This window comes from Euprymna scolopes, chromosome 46 (assembly GCF_053919585.1).
Source record: "Euprymna scolopes isolate OS-2025 chromosome 46, ASM5391958v1, whole genome shotgun sequence".
In the NCBI taxonomy this organism is placed as follows: Eukaryota; Metazoa; Mollusca; class Cephalopoda; order Sepiida; family Sepiolidae; genus Euprymna; species Euprymna scolopes.
The window spans coordinates 189590627-189609046 of record NC_136527.1 but is presented as its reverse complement, the minus strand read 5'-3'; the positions used below and the strand labels follow the sequence as shown (position 1 = coordinate 189609046).

The following is an 18420-nucleotide window of genomic DNA, read 5'->3' as shown; positions in this document are numbered from 1 at the left end:
ATTTAACCTCAACATCCAATCGAAAGAAAAAGGCAATATAATCTGTAAAAAAAAAAAAAAGTCCGATTTTAAGTTTTTCTAATTATTATTTAAAAATATATAGATAATTAACAAAACGAAAAAAGGTAAAAAAAAAAGTCCGATTATACGTTTTTATAATTATCATTTTAACAAAACAATTATAAAAGTTTAAAATATATAAGTCCGATTATAAGCCTTTCTAATCATTATTTAAAAATATATAGATATTTAGCAAAAACAAAACAAAAAAAAGTAAAATTCTAAATATATATTAAAAATTGTAATCAAATAAAAGAAACTCTTCTTCCTACGGGATACATTTTTTTTCTCTTTTTCGGTTCGAAAAACGAATAACGCCGAATTGCAAAGTTAAAAAAAATATGGCCGACAAGTGTAAGTTTCTAGTTTGCTTTGTTTACATGATTTAAGCGATTATCGAGACTTCGCAGTTGAATGTCAGCCATCTTGTCGTTCTAACTCCCCAACTCGTCAAAGTAGTCAAAACTATAATTTATATTGCCTTTGGTCATATTTGGCTGCCATATTTTTAATTTTTCACTCATATATTTTTAATTTTTGTTTGCGGGTCTCTGCTAAATTCTAAAATATATTAAAAAATGAAAATGTACGCATTTAAATTAAAGAAATAATTTCACGAATAAGCTATATGGGGTACTTGTTTTTAAATTATGTTAATATTCAAATGTCGAGGCATATTAAAAAATATATTTAAAAATATATTATTTATATTAAACATATTATATAAGGCATATTCTAAAATAAGAGATATATTATTTAAAATCATTTTATTTCTATTTATATAAAAATATTTAAAAGTATTCTATATGGGATAAGTCATCATTATTAAAAGATAATTTTATTGATGTTTGTACAAAAACAGTTGCTACAATGCTACACTTACTGATCCGCGCTTCTTCCAATCGTATTTCCAAGTTTAATTAAAGTTTTCTTTTTTTTATTACAATTGCAAGGTTAAAGTATAGAATAGGTACAAAACACCCTCTCCATGTTAAGAATGGCTTTTTAAATAATAACGTTATTATATCAGCACGGATCAATAAGTGCACTAGTCCAAAATTAATTATGAGATACGGCAATAAAAATAATGTGCTGTATGGGATAGGAAAATAATGTGGTGTTTAAAGTTGGTAATTATAAATATTTAACTTGAAAAATACTTATTTTTTTTTTTAATTTAGCACTTCTACATTGTAGGGACGAAATTTCGGAAATTCTAAAAGTGAATTCCACACGAAAGCAAGGGTATCTACATAGTCTACGTATTGTTACGATGATTATATAAAAAAAATTACGAAAATCGATGAGGTAGAATATTATTTATTAAATAAAATACAAAAATTAGACTTAATCAACCTGATCGTAAGATATCGGAGAGTTCAAAAGATAATTTCCCGTTTCGATTTAAACAAGATGGCGTCAATTTCCCAACTGTTACTACAGTTAGTTTTTTTTTTTTTTTATATAATTCAGTAATATTCGGGTAATTTCGACTGACTAATTTGGAAGCTATCATTGTAATTTCTTAGAATTGACAAAAAATCAGTTGCGACCATTGTTTTTTTTATCTTAAAACTTCATTTATCGACTACAAAATACTTTCTTTATAGTGTAGAAGCGAATCCAATTTAATTATATAAATAATTTTATTATTTAATAAAAAACATAATGTAAAATAAATTCTCATTAACAAAAAAAAAAAAAAAAAAAAAAATGGCAACCGTAACAGAAGGGGAGGAGTTTTTTTTTTTCTCTAACAATAAAAAAAAAAATACGGCAAAACTTGCAAATCCTGACTAAACCAAGAACGGTTCATATTTTGCATATACCGAAGAAAAAAGGAATATTTTTTTACAGAAAAAAATATACGATTTATTCAGGAATATGTCATATAGAATACATCATTACAATGACGTGTAACAAAAAATAATGGGTAATTTTTTTACATTAGGTCCACAATGTTCTTTAAGATGACGACTTACATAGGTTTTCGACTATGCTGAATACGAACATCGCATTGAAATTTTGGAAAGACAGTGATAATCGAGATATTAAAAAAAAACAGTATTATGCATTGTATTCTTTAGCGGCCATGTTTTTACCAAATCTACTTCTCTACAACCGACACTGCCACCTAGCGGAAACTTGAGACCCCTCCCCCGCTACCTACCGGAAGAAAAATACGGCGGATCTGTACGAGATTTCTCACCCTATAAAATGCGTGTTTTACAATTTTTTTTTTTTTAAACTTTCTTTTGGCCATTATCACAGATGACATAATAACTTAATAAGAGAAAAAACCAACTTAATGAAAATCCACTTCATTGCTACCTGACTTACGATCCATTTCTTTTCTAGGTCCGGGCAAAAATGGGCGGACAGAAATGGGGGATCTAGTTTTGAAAGCCGATTTATCAATTTTGTTAAGGTTTCCGACTACTTTTTGATTGTATTTGAAAGATTAAGGACTGAACTTAATTTCAAAAAAGAAAAGAAATATTTGTACACGTGAAAAAAAAAGTTATGAAAATGTTTTCACGGCGAGCTACCTAATTCAGCTTAATTGTGAAGTTAAATAAATTCATTGTAAAAAAAATCCTTTAAAAGATAAATGTTAGTTTTCAGGGTCTATTTATAGGATTATTAGTAAAGTCCGAAGATATTGAATTGAATGAAAAAAAAAACACCGTGTTTGTACAAAACATATATTAATTAGCCCCAAACCGAGTGATGCTGGTGTTCGCAAAACGTAAAAAACTAAAATTTTGTGAACATGAAAATTACGAAGGCCCAAAATTTCAGTCAGTTGAAAGATTGTGAAAAGACATCATGTAATTAAAAGGGAGGAAGTTCTCCCCCCACCCAGTTGCGCATCCGTCGTACATTCCTTTTCTGAACGTTTGTATTTTTGCATTTTTTAATTTAATTATTTTTCTATGATCCTATTTTTAAATTAATTTTTTCTTAATTATTGTTCAATATTATATAAAAAACATATGCTACGCCGAAAGTTTCACATTCTTGCGAGCCAGGAAATTATTAAAGTCTTGCACAGAAATTTCGTGAAAATAGCGAATAATTCCACCCCATCTTTCCAAGCTTATAACTCCTCGAAAAATGCAATTCAAGCCCTAATTTTTTTTTCAATTAAAGGAGAAAGGACCAAGATTTCATTAAAAAAAAACAAAAAAAAACAAAACTTTTTTTTAAAAAAAGGTTTTAAACTTCGGACTTTACAGGTAAAATTCTAAAAGAACACTATGTTTTTTTGTTTTAAATTTGAATATATTATGTATTGACCTTTTCTCTTCAATTTGTGAGTAAATAATTATGTACTTATCGGGTCTAAATTAATTATTATTAGACATTTACAAAATGGGAGGCGTGAATTATTCGACCCCCTGTCTTTCCAAGCTTATAACTTCTCGAAAAATGTAATTCAAGCCCTAATTTTTTTTTTCAATTAAAGGAGCAAGGACCAAGGTTCCATTTAAAAAAAAAACAAAAAAAAATCAAATAACTTGGTTTAAAACAAAAGGGTTTTAAACTTCAAACTTTACAGGTAAAATTCTAAAAGAACACTGTTTTTTTTTTAATTTGAATATATTATGTATTGACCTTTTCTCTTCAATTTGTGAGTAAATTAATTATTTACTTTCGGGTTACTAAATTAAGTATTTACTTTTTAATAGACACTTCAAAATTGGGATGGGGGGAGTTCGTGAATTAAAAAAAAAAACGTTTGTCTAAAATATTATTTTCGATTTATTGGAAAGAACATAAAATTTCACATTGACCCTGAAAATATCGTAAAAATAGAATCAATAGAAAAATTTTGATAGTTTAAAAATTGAAAAATATTGAGTTCGGAAAATTCATTACTGTTTAAAAAAAATATATTTCTATTACTTTTAAAACAACTGTAATAGTTTATTTTGGAAGTATAATCCATAAAGAAAATAAATAACCCACTTTTAACAGAGAAATTCCGAGATTTTTATATTGTATTCGCAGTTTCGTGTTAGGGGTGTCAAAAATTCCTACAAAAATTCTGATACTGCTAGTCTTGCATATAAAAATTATGGGAAACCCTTAATTAAAAAAAAAAGTAGAAATATATTTTACAATTATAAATCCGTATTAATGAATTCTATATATAGAATTAATTAATACGGATTTAGGGGCTTTTTTCTTAATGTTCCTTTGAAAATCTTTTTATTTTTATTGTTACAAATTACGATGCTTTATTTACATTAAAAAAAATAAAGTCTTGCGTTTTTTATTTACTACTGAAAACTATAACTTTAGTAAATGTATTTTTTGTTTAAACAAAATTATACATTTTCACTCAGATTTAAATAAAAATAATTAGTTCATTCTATTCCGCGATCATTATTTGGTAAATACTGAAAATTTCATTTAAATTGGTTAATTTCCTGATTTTTGCTGATTTTTTTTTAAGTAAAGAGTGGGGTCAATATGTTTATACATTTTGATCATCGGCATTCATTTTGCCCGTACCTATCTTTACCGACCTGTCATTAAATTATTTTATTTTTCATTTTTTTTTGTTAATTTGATACTTAAGTCTAATTTATGATAATCGTCGTTAGAAAAAAAAGGTATTTGTACAGTTTAATCAAGATATAAAAAAAATGAAAATATCGAAAAGAAGGTTATATTGTACGTATCCGTTTTGGACTGAAGATCTCCGGAAAAAATTTGACTTAATTTGATCGAGTATTTTTTTTTTTTTTTTTACAGTGGAAACAAACGTTCTTATGACAGCACGTTGAAGGCTTGGATTAAAAAAAAATGTTTGTATTTTTTAACACTCCACGGGAGATAACTCCATGTAAACTGCCGATACTCCCTCCCCATCTTTATTACTCGTTTTTCGTCCTAAAAATGGAACCTTTTGCTTGGTATCATAAAATTATTTTTTGCTGTAAATAAAAAAAATACTTGATGAAATTAAGTGATATTTTTTTTCGAAGAACTTCATTTCATAACGGATACGTACAATATACACTTTTTCGATATTTTCATTTTTTAATGTGTTGACTAAACTGTACAAGTACCAAAAAAAATGTTGAAAAAATAGTGAAAACGCGACTTTTTTTAGGGGATGAGCATTCCCGTACAGGTCCGCCAAAAATCCGCTTTTCTGAGATTGATACTGCCTTCTCCAAAAAAATTAGCACTTTTTTTTTTTTTTTAAATCAATATTTCGATATAGATTTAATAATTTTGTTCTTTAAAATCTGCCTAAAATCATCAAATTCCGTCGATTTTTGGGTTTCGCAATCCCCGTTGGATCATGTCCGTAATAATCATTAAACCTCACTTTATGATTTAATCAATGTTAAACAAAAGTTAGTTTTCTTATACATTTTAATATCATCAAATATAAATTTAGGAAAAAAATAGCACAGATAAATATGGCATAAAAATGTAATAGATAATAATGTCCAACGTTTAAATCACTTGGTAAGCTGGGATTTTACTTTTTTAAGCGATTACGTGTCAATACATAATTAAAAACGTGGTATCTGGTGAAGAAAAAAAATGCAGCAGTTCTCGGATATTCATAATATATATATATATATATATATATATATATATATATATATATATATATATATATATATATAACCACAACTGTTCATTAGCCGAGAAAAATGCTACAATGTCGCCAAACTAGATACAAAAATAGAACGCGTTTTTTTTTTTTTTTATTTATTTTTGTTTTTATTAAAAACAGATTGTTTTTATTTAATCTCATTTTCACTTATCTTCCGGGCCTTGATAAGTGGTGATCAACTTGTAAAAAAAAAATCATAAAAAACCTAGACACCTCAAAAGCATGTGGACCCGATCTCATCCCAGCTGTGCTATTAAAAAAATGTTAAGCTGAGGTTGCTCCAGTTCTATCTAAACTTTACAACAAATGCCTCAACGAATCTTGCTTTCTTGCTTCTGTGGTGCCAGTTTCAAGAATTTTGGCGAAAGAACTGATACAGTAAATTATCGCCCCATTAGCCTTCTCCCGCTTTTCACCAAAATATTTTAGTCTTTAATTAATCAACCTCTAGTCCATCACCGTACAGCTGCTAAACCCTTGACCGACAATCAATATGTATTTCTGCTAGCCCATTCCACAGCAGATATCCTAACTGTAATCTCTGAACGTATGTACTGTTAACTGGACAAAACACGGGAGGGTAGAGCGATAGCCCCCGATATATCTAAGGGTTTTGACAGGGTATGGCATGATGTTTTTTTTTTATACATCATATGGTATCACTGGTAGAATACATAAAGTAATTAAATCCTTCTTAGATAACAGAAAAATCTAGGTTGTTCTTGACGGTCGTAAATGAAATCTATATATATATAAAAGCGAAAATGTATGTGTGTATGTGTGTCTGCTAAAAACCTTCGACAGACATGACGAAAATTCACAAACACGGTATCATATCGAAGCCTCATCCTTCGCTCGAAAAATATTGAAAAATTTGCCAAAATCCTTCATTTTCCACCCTGAAATCGATAATTTTCGACAGGGGGGTCAACAAAAACGGTTTTCTCGTGACGACGAGCAGTTCTATACATGCGCCAGATGACGTCATGACCTGATTTCCTTTAAATAGTTGAAAAACTGAACAAATTTCATGTACGTTTCGTTAGGTCAGTCGATTAGAACGTTGGCTCATTATCTAAACGTTTTGGGTTCGAATCGTGGTGTGAGATGTCTTTTTTTTTCGATTTTTTAAATTTAAATATTGAACAAGAGTTATTTACGCCATTTTTCACGTAACGTTCGTTTTTCTGATTTTTTTTAACTTCAATTGTCCACCCCCGACCACACACCCAAAAACACCTGGGTACCCACCGATTTTTTAAATTTTAATATCGAAACAGGCTTATTTAAGCCATTTTTCACGTGTTCGTTTTCTGTTTTAATCGTTCGTTTGCCTTACGTTAGATTTTTTGTGTTTTTTTTCCGATGTTTTGTTACCCCCCCTACTTAATTAAAACGTTGTTTTCTTTACTTCACTTATAAAAAACAAACCTACGTAGTCGTCGTAACGCTCGACAACTTCCGAGTGCGCACCTGTCAATTTGGTTCTTACTTAAATAAATTCAAACATCTTTCAGTAACTCATTCCGGCTGGCCGATTTTACTTTCAAACTTCGACTCAGGGCTTCGGGTTCAATCCTACCCCGGTGTCTTTTTTATTTAACACCACACACACCTACAAACACCCGGGCAACGCCGGGTACCCCCGCTAGTACTTTAATAAATCAGTCCGTTTTCTGTAGGCTGTTTTTGAACCCAGTCAACGACGGGTACTTTTGCTAGTATGATATAAATGCGGGAGTACCTCATGAGTCTATCCTTGGACCTTTACTTTTCTTGATATTCATGAATGACCTCTCTGATAAAATTGTTTCGGAGATGGGTATATTTGCTGATGACACCACATTCTATACCAGGCACGAGTGAAAAACAAAAGAACAAATATATCGTAAAAAAAAATTCTTTAAAAGATAAATGTTAGTTTTCAGGGTCTATTTATAGGATTATTAGTAAAGTCCTAAGATATTCAATTAAAAAAAAACCTTGTTTGTACGTTTGTATTAATTTTTGCATTTTTTAATTTAATTATTTTTCTATGTTCCTATTTTTGAATTAATTTTTTTGTTAATCATTGTTCAATATAATATTAAAAAAACCCTAAAGTACTTCCTTTAAACTTCTCGGCCTAACATTTACAGGAAACATGAACTGGAATAGATACATTGTGAGCTTTTCCAAGGCTGCCGCAAAAAAGTGGGCTCTCTGTTCAGTGCTAGAAAACTAATTATGCTTTAAAGTATCCTATACCTCTATGAGGCCACAATTCGTCCATGTATAAAGTACTGTTTTCACAGTTGTGCTGATGCATCTGTTACTTTTCTCTTACTTCTTGACAGGGTTCAAAAGAGAGTCGCCAACCTGATATGCCGAAGCTTAGATGACAGTTTATAACCTATGTCATATAGACGAAATGTTGCATCCCTCTGCCTGTTCTAAAACTACTTTAATAATGAATGCTCTGACGAACTACAAGCACTTGTACGCCTCGACGTGAGCACCCCCAACAAACGCGGCAAGCACCTAAATGTCGTCCCTTCAAAGTAGAGATCACTATGTGTAAAAAGCCTTCTACTCCAATGGTTTCTTCCTCAGGAATTCTAGACTTTGAAACTCGCTCCCGAGATTCTGCTTTCACAACTATACTGGCATGCAGAAGTTCAAGTGTCATGTAAACAGACACCTTCCCACTCATCTCCCTTCATAATACACCTGCGACTTATGCCCCCGATAGTAGCCCCGAGTAAAAAGTGGCACTCTGCCTTGTTTGGGGTGAAAATTGAATAAACATATCTATAAAAGATATTCATCATAGTTATGATTGCATCAATATAAAAGAATATTCATCATAGTTATGATTGTATCAATATAAAATATATTCATCATAGTTATGATTGTATCAATATAAAATATATTCATCATAGTTATGATTGTATCAATATAAAATATATTCATCATAGTTATGATTGTATCAATATAAAATATATTCATCATAGTTATGATTGTATCAATATAAAATATATTCATCATAGTTATGATTGTATCAATATAAAAGATATTCATCATAGTTATGATTGTATCAATATAAAAGATATTCATCATAGTTATGATTGTATCAATATAAAAGATATTCATCATAGTTATGATTGTATCAGTATAAAAGATATTCATCATAGTTATGATTGTATCAATATAAAAGATATTCATCATAGTTATGATTGTATCAATATAAAAGATATTCATCATAGTTATGATTGTATCAATATAAAAGATATTGATCGTAGTTAGGATTGTATTAATATAAAAGCGAAATCTCTAAATAATTTTTCTAAAACAGTTAAACAAATTCCATAAGGATGAAAATTACAAATATTTGAATACAAATCACTTAAAATGATGTTGGCAAAAATTAATAAAATTATATTTATTTTTTCTTTGCAGATGTTCCTGCTTGAACGCTTGTGTTGAATCTGAACGGGCCTATATTTTCTTTTCTATTTCCTACAGAGGAAATCATAATCGTGTTTGAAGCCATAAACTGTCATCTGTGGCAAAACAATCTTATATTTCTCAAAATAATAATTACTGAAAGATCATATTCATGTTTGAAGATATAACCTGACATCTGTGGCATAACAATCTTATATTTGTCAGAAAAATATCGAATAATTTGTCATTAAAATATTTTAATTCTTGTTTCTCAAAATAATAATTACTGAAAAATTCAAGTACACGGTATATGATAAACCACACTGAGAATTGGTGTGAAAGTTCTTGTTCTGATAATCCAAATATAGAGATGAATATGAGTACCAACACTGGAGAAAAGCCAGATCCTTGGGAACAATGGGAATATTGCTTTTCTGAGAAACCAAATCTAGCGACGCATACGAGTACTCACACTGAAGAAAAGCCATATCCTCAGGAACAATTTCAATATTCAAGTTCAGAGAAACCAAATCCAGAGATGTATATGAGTACTCACACTGGAGAAAAGCCAGATCCTTGGGAAATATGGGAAAATGTCTTTTCTGATAAACAAAATGTATCGATGAATATGAGTACTAACACTGGTGAAATTCCATATTCTCGTGAACAATCACAATATTCAAGTTCAGAGAAACCAAATCTACCGATGCATACGAGTACTAACACTGGTGAAATTCCATATTCTCGTGAACAATCACAATATTCAAGTTCAGAGAAACCAAATCTACCGATGCATACGAGTACTCACACTGGTGAAATTCCATATTCTCGTGAACAATCACAATATTCAAGTTCAGAGAAACCAAATCTAGCGATGCATACGAGTACTAACACTGGTGAAAACGCACATTCTTGGGAACAATGGAAAAAAGCTTTTTCTGAGAAACCAAATCTAGCGATGAATATGAGTACTAACACTGGTGAAATGCCATATTCTCGTGAACAATCACAATATTCCCGTCCTGAAAAACCAAATCTTGTGAAACATATGAGAACTAAAACTAGAGAAAAGCGATATTCTTGTGAACAATGTCAATATTCATGTTCAGATAAATCAGATCTAGCGAAGCATATAAGAACTCACTCTGGAGAAAAACCATATTCTTGTGATGTATGTAACTATTCATGTTCAGTTATATCAAATCTACAGAGACATAAAAGAAATCACTCTGGAGTAAAACCATATTCTTGTGGGCTATGTGATTATTCATGTGCACTGAAACAACAGCTAACGTACCACATGAAATTTCACGTTAGGGGAAACCCATATTCTTGTGAAAAATGTGTATATTCATGTTTTACTAAAAATCGTCTAAAAAGACATATGAGAGACCATAAAATGTGAAAACCATATTCATGTGAACAATATTAATATTAAAGTTCTCGTAAACATCTTGCAACACATTTCAGATCTCACACTTGTAAACTTGTAAACAGTGTGTTTATTATTGTTCTTATACATCATCTTTATTGAAAGAGACAAATTTACTCTGAAAAAATAAATGTTTACTGGAAGTGACTTAAATGCTTACTTAACATGGTCCTCGGATGTTTCAGGCCCTTATTTATAGTTTTTTTTTATTTGCAATGCGGATACTACTCATTATAAAGTAAGCTATTAATCAAAAACATAAGATAATCATATATAAAAATAAAATGAAAAATACAAACAAATGCTGCACCCAAGATAAAGGACAGAAATGAGACGATTTCAGATACAAAGTCTTGATAAAATCTATCCGGATGCGTGTGTTTCCATCATTTGTAGCAACAAAGAACAGAGAATTAAGACCTCATAAAACCCATGGATTTTTTTTATCAAAAGAAAATGTTTTGCTATCACTAATCCAACTTTGTAGCAAATAAAATAAAATCATGGATGAGAAATTAAAGAAAGCGACGTCATTGAAAAGAAAAATAATTCACTGGTTCGTTCTCAAAATAATGAAAACACAAATATCATTTCTCATAAGTAAAAAAGAGAATCACAATTGGCTTCATTCAACAATGCATCAGAAACACATCTTAAATTACACTACCATTCATTTGTTGATTCATTTGAACAGTTTTGACCATGGCATCTCATCACTTACAACCATGATATTATTTGTGAATTGACTCCTCTATTCATCAGCAGCTAATAATGTAAAACTCTCGCATCGTCATTCGTTACCATCAGTGGCAAAGCTATTGCAAACAACTGGACAATAACCTTTAAAATTGTGAAAAAAATATGGTCAATAAGTGCAGAGTATTGCGATGTAGGGAAGAGCTCAGTTGTCAAATGTCAAACTACAAGAATTACAACGACCGAAATGAATGAGTTACTGCTGCTATTCAGAGTTGTAACATACAACACTTTCCCGCTGGAGCTTAAGCAGATATCTTAAGTTGCAGGATTCTAAATTATGAATCTCTTAATTGCATGTAATAGAAGACGCAATTTTCCCCCTTAGGTTGACTACACAGATGACACATAAAAACTTACTATGTTTCCGTCATTAGTCATTACAGTATCTAACTGTAGACCGCAATTACATACACATTATTAATATTATTTATATTAAAATTACATTTAGTCCGCCGTCCTTACCTAAAGAGAAAGTATGTAAAATTTCAGCCTCACTTTACCGACTACTCTTACGACACCATTCTACACCGAGTACTTTTATATTTTTCCTACTTTTCCTGGGTGTTAACCGTCATTACACATATGCATACTCGTACCCCTTAAACCCGACAAAAATAATAATTTCTCCATGTAAAATATCCAGCACCGCTGATTGGATGAGAACTATTAATTCTACAATTCCGAGATTCGGTTATACCACCAAATAAACGAACACTTATCAACTATTAAAACGCTGCCATTTTTTAAAGATATTTTTTCAATGAACTAAAAGAAAATGTTTTATAAACAAATACTTTTTTCAATGATATTTTTTCAGTGAAGTAAAAAAAAATCCATTTCTTTATTGACTTTTAAAAAAAATATTTTACTAATAAATCTTTTTTCAACGGTTTTTAAAATATATTTTTAATGAATAAAAACGATATATTTAAGAAATAAAACAATAAATTTATTAAAACATTTATTTTTAAATTCCTAGGAAAATCTTTTTTTTTTCTTTTAGAGAATTTTTTTCCTCCTCACCGGTCGGATGGTGTTCTTGTTTTTTGTGCGCTTTTTGAAATGCCCGATGTATGGGGCACTGTAATAAAAATCTTCCAGATTTTCTTCATACAAAATTATTTAACCACATTTTTATATGAAGATTATTTTGATTATTTTGATTATTCTGATTATTGTTTACAGCTTCAACTAATCAAATAATAATGAAATGTTGTCTTAAATAATATGATGGATTTCATATTTTCATATATTTTAGTTTTTAATGAATTCGACACACAAAGAGAAAATTACTAAAGAAATCACAACAATTCTTCATCATTGACAAATATAATCTTAACTTGATAGGAAAAAATTCGGCACACTTAACTAATTCCCGGACATTTTTACACTAGGAACGAAATAATGATTACACCGTGTTACGGTGATCTAAATTCATTGTTCCTTAACAGTTGATCTTTTTCTTTAAATAATGGCACGCTTGAATCGTGTTTTCAATCTTTTAATTTTGAATACACACGAAACAAAAGTTGTATCAATTTACTAAAGAACTAAAACAAAGAAAACGAAGCTTTGTTTTGAACACAAAAGAAAACGCGAATTCATGCCTATTTTTTTTTTCATATTGTATTGAATTCCTGGACTGAAAAATAAGTATTTTTAATTACATTTTTATATAATAAAACCTTGTTTTTCTAAATAATAACATTCTTATTTACGAGGGGAGTTTTTTTTTTTAATTATTTTTTTTTATAATAAACCCTTGCTTTTTAAATAATAACCTTATTATTTATGAGTTTTTAAAAATATTTTTTAATACTGCTTTCCTTTCTAAATCATAACGTTATTATTAAGGAAGGGATTTTTTTAAATTAATTTTTTTATATAATACAACCGTGCTTTCACTGGACAAAGCGGAGGAGGGTAGAGCGGTAGCTCTAGATATATCTAAGGCTTTTGAGATGGCATGGGATCAGGGTCTCCTCAGGAAAATTAGATCATACGGTATCACTGGTAGAATACTTAACATAATTAAATCCTTCTTAGATAAGAGAAAAATCCAGGTTGTCCTCGACGGTCGTACATCTAAACAATATGATATAAATGCGAGAGTGCCCCAGGGGTCTATCCTTGGACCTTTATTGTTCCTGATATTCATAAATGACCTCCCCGACAAAATTGCCTCTGAGATGGGTATATATATATATGCTGATGACACTACACTCTATAACAGGCACGACAGGAAGACGAATGAACACATTTCTAAAGAAATGGCAGAAACTCTAGAGGAAGACCTCCAATCTTTAGTGGAATGAGGACAAAAATGGTTGGTCATGTTCAATGCCGCCAAGACTAAACTAGTTTCATTCAATAATTACAAGAAACCCTCTTTACCACCTATAGCAATGGCCAACGACTCTTTATCGGAGAGTACATCTTTCAAACTGCTTGGCCTAACGTTCACAGGAAACATTAGTTAGAACAATTACATTGAAGGCATTTCTAGAGACGCTGCAAGAAAGGTGAGCTCTCTCCACCGTGCTAGACAACTACTAACACCCGAAAATATCCTGTACCTCTATAAGGCCACCATTCACCCATGTATGGAGTATTGCTGTCACATTTGGGCTGGTGCATCTGCTACTAGTCTCTCGCTCCTTGACAAGTCTCTGATAGGCCCTGAACTGGCATCTAAGCTTCAGCCTTTTTCTCATCGACGAAACGTTGCATCCCTCTGCCTGTTCTACAAGTATTTAATGTTAACAAATTCCTAATGAACCACCCCCCTAATTAAACACTTCATAAAATCTCCTCACTAACGTGATGTACTTACAATAACCCTTATCCCTGAGTGGCTTCCGGGCCTTGATAAGTGGTGATCACTGTTTAAAAAAAAAAAAAAATTTAGTGGTGAATGCTCTGACGAACTGCCAAATCTCACACCCACACTGTAGAGATCCCTAGATGTAAAAGATCTTTCTACTCCAATAGTTTCTTCTCCAGAATCGCTAGACTTTGAAGTTTTTATGCGACTATTAAGAGACTCGTTTTTGTTTTCATGTCACAGTTTGTTTTTTTTTTCGACTACATTACAAAAAATGAAAATGCAACAATAATTGTAGAGGAATTGTCAAAAAATAAAATATATAACAAAAAATGTTAGGGTTTGTTAGAAATTCGCTCATTATATGTTACCGTGACATAAGTTGACATATATTCGGTGTTTTTTTAATAGTATTTTGTCTAGTTTATTATTTATAACACCTTTTCCCAAACTTACCACATTAAAGAGAGTGTCGACCGCCATTTTGAATTTTCCAATACATCGGTAAACACTGTATGCTTTTGGAGCTGAATAAACATGTTACATTGAATAAAAACACGAAAAATATATCCAGTTTGGTAGAAAAGTAACTTATCTTGCCTTTGATAACATTTATTTGTTATATATTTGTTTTTTGACAACTTTTTCGAATCTACGTGTACAGTAATACAAACCCAAAGTTTGTTTTTTTAAAATAAAAATGAAAATTATAAAAAGATTTCTATCTTGTGATACTACTCTTTTTCTTTATAAAAATAAAAGTTATAAAAGAAATGTGAATAAAATATGTTTTTTAAAATCTCGATTGTTTGGCTTATACTTGTGATTTTATGCATAAAAAGTGACTCGGTCTAGAAGGGTTTCTCCTTTACTGGCCACCTACATACATTGCGTATTAAATAAATATTACATTGTTTTAAAAACCCACAAAGAAAGATAACAAACAACAAAATAAAAAACACACTGTACATAAAAATTAATCTTGGTTGCAAAAAATCCGAACAAGTTAGTTATTTTACATTCGTTTCCGCCATTAAAATGTTTGGTTATAATAATTTTATTTATTTATTTTTTTAATTATGTATTTTTTAATTGACATCATCCGAAATTCTAAGGTATAACATCGATATATTTATTTATTTGGTATTATTTTACGACCTGCCCCAGTGCCCCAGCGTAGTAAAACACCCCCAACCACCCCATGTTGAGAACGCTGAAAAACACAAGAATTGGTTTTCTTAATAGTTTTATTCGATTTTGTTTGACAAAAAAATGGATAAAAAAAAGAAAAAAATACAACTTGTTTATATTTTTCACTTAAAATATGTTTTACAAGAAAAAACAAAAATTGTTATGGTAGGCCGTTTCTTTTTATTTTTATTACATCTTTTTTAATTTTTTTCTGTTGATTTTATTTTTAAATGTTTTCTTGTTGCTTTCCGGAATCGCAAAGGCAAAATCTCTATCCACGTCTCACTGTTTTATTTTATTAGCTTACATTCCTTTGTTTATTTTTATCAACTCCATTTTAATCGTTATATTTTATTTTGTAATATACTTCTCTATCGTTGCTGCCCGAAACTCACAAAATGAAACAATGTTTCGTGTATGTATTGATGAATAGCGCATGTTATTATTAGCTCTGCCATTTCAGACTTGTTTTTATAACTTACTTATTTCTATGATCCAGTAACACTTTTGATTATTTTTGCTTAGTCTGATTCTCATTGGCAATCAATCCAATTGAAGATTAAAATTTCTTTACTGCTTTCGACAAGTTTTAGTGATGATATTCATAATCAACTAATGGGGAAACATTTCCATTCTGCATTCTGCTTGTTCCTTGTAAAGCTAGACTTGAGACGCACTTTGTTCATAGATGTTGTATGTAAGCAGATGAATAAAGAGCTTTTATATTCGTTTGTATTTGCTATGATACACTGTTATATACTGTTATGAGAACATGAGAATGTATCGCCTTTTATTATGTTTTTGAAGCATACTTACAATTCAAATGACGAAATAACAATAGTAGTTGCTACATAGTGATGCTAGTTCTTCAATAAGAAATTTCATAGATTGTCTATGCAGGGATTTTGTCATACTGGAAACCAATCCAGCATTAATATTCCAAGCGTTACTCCTGGGTCTAGCATTTCAACCTTCTTTTCGTCACATTGATATATATTCAAGATCTACTTTATCTCTTGTTTGTGGAGTATTTTTGCCTTGAGTGAATTCTCATTGATAATCTACTCAAGCAAAGATTAGAATTATATGCAACTGTCAGTGATTCGAATTATATGCCACTTTCTAAAACCCTCAGTGATTATCTTATTAACCAACAATTGATTGTTAATCAAATACACTTTATCCTATTTGAGCTTTTTAATCTGTACTTCAAACAATATTTAACACAATTGAGTGAAGAACTTTTACATTGTAGTAATTTATTTGCATTACCCTTTAATCTTATAAATTTAAATCTAATCTTATACATTTCAACAAAGAGATTTCAAGTATTCTAACAATTCGTTTTAATCGCAATTGTTTGAAGATATCTGTAACTTTGTTCACTGGATGTATTTGCTAAATAGTTTTTGGACGTTTTTGTTTTTATTTATTTATTCACTTAGTTTTAAAATATTAAGTTTTTTTGATAATTTATTCACATAGTTTTAAAATATCAAAGTTTTTTTTAATTTATTAACTTAGTTTTAAAATATCAAAGTTTTTTTTAATTTACTTCACTTAGTTTAAAAACATCAAAGTTTTTTTAAATTAATTCACTTAGTTTAAAAATATCCAAGTTTTTTAAAAAATAAATTATTTACTTAGTTTTTAAATATCAAATGTTTTTCTTTTAATTTATTCACTTAGTTTTAAAATATCAAGTTTTTTTGTTAATTTATTCACATAGCTTTAAAACATCAAAGTTTTTTAATTTATTAACTTAGTTTTAAAATATCGAAGTTTTTTTTATTTATTAACTTAGTTTAAAAATATCAAGTTTTTTTGTTAATTTATTCACATAGTTTTAAAACATCAAAGTTTTTTAATTTATTAACTTAGTTTTAAAATATCAAAGTTTTTTAATTTACTTTACTTAGTTTAAAAATATCAAAGGTTTTTTGAATTAATTCACTTAGTTTAAAAATATCCAAGTTTTTTAAAAAATAAATTATGTACTTAGTTTTAAAATATCAAACGTTTTTTATTTATTTACTTAGTTTTATAATATCAAGTTTTTTTTCAATTTTAAAACTAAGTAAGTTTTAAAATATCAAGTTAAAAAAATTATTTGCTTAGTTTTAAAATATCAAGTTTTTTAAAAATTTATTTCACTTAGTTTTAAAAATATCAAGGTTTTTAATTTATTTACTTAGTTTTAAAATATCAAGTTTTTTAAAAAAATATTTAATTTAAAATATCAATGGTTTTTGATTAACTTACTCAACTTAGGTTTAAAATATCAAGGTTTTATTTTTAAATTTATTCACTTCATAAATTAAAATCTCAAGTTTTTAAAAAAATTTAGTTTTAAAATCTCGAAGGTTTCTTTTTATTTATTCATTTAATTTTAAAATATCGAGTTTTTTTTAAATTTATTCACTTAGTTTTAAAATATAAATTTTTTAAAATTTATTTACTTAGTTTTAAAATAATTTTTTTTTAATTTATCACTTAGTTTTAAATATTAAGTTTTTCATCTACTTCACTTAGTTTTAAAAATCAAGATTTTTAAAATTTACTTCACTTAGTTTTAAAATATCAAAGTTTTTTATTTACTTCATGAGTTTTAAAATATCAAAGGGTTTTTTTAATTTATTCACTTAGTTTAAAAATATCAAGTTTTTGTAATTTATTCACGTAGTTTTAAAATATCAAGTTTTTGTAATTTATTTACGTAGTTTTAAAATATAAAGTTTTTGTAATTTATTCACGTAGTTTTAAAATATCAAGGTGTTTTTTAAAATTTTGCTTCACTTAGTTTTAAAATATCAAAAGTCTTTTACATTTACTTCACTGTTTTAAATATCAAACATTTCTCTTTTAATTTATTAACTTAGTTTTAAAATATAAAGTTTTTTAAAAAAAATTACTTCAGTTAGTTTTAAAATATCAAAGTTTTTTTATTTACTTCACTTAGTTTTAAAATATCAAGTGTTTTTATTTATAATTACTTAGTTTTTAAATATCAAACATTTCTCTTTTAATTTATTCACTTAGTTTTAAAATATAAAGTTTTAAAAAGATTACTTCACGTAGTTTTAA

At 28.8% G+C, this 18420-nt stretch overlaps 1 protein-coding gene across 1 annotated transcript in view; it reads left to right on the top strand.

Annotated features, from left to right (window-relative positions):
* The window catches only part of LOC145271391 (uncharacterized), a 14633-nt gene extending 2771 nt beyond the window's left edge, over positions 1 to 11862 (top strand). Inside the window, exon 2 of the mRNA XM_080126930.1 lies at positions 9143 to 11862. Within this exon, the coding sequence (XP_079983056.1) occupies positions 9441 to 10535 (1095 nt within the window). The 5' untranslated portion in view covers positions 9143 to 9440 and the 3' untranslated portion in view covers positions 10536 to 11862. The remainder of the gene's footprint in view (positions 1 to 9142) is intronic.
* The last annotated feature ends 6558 nt before the right edge of the window (positions 11863 to 18420 follow it).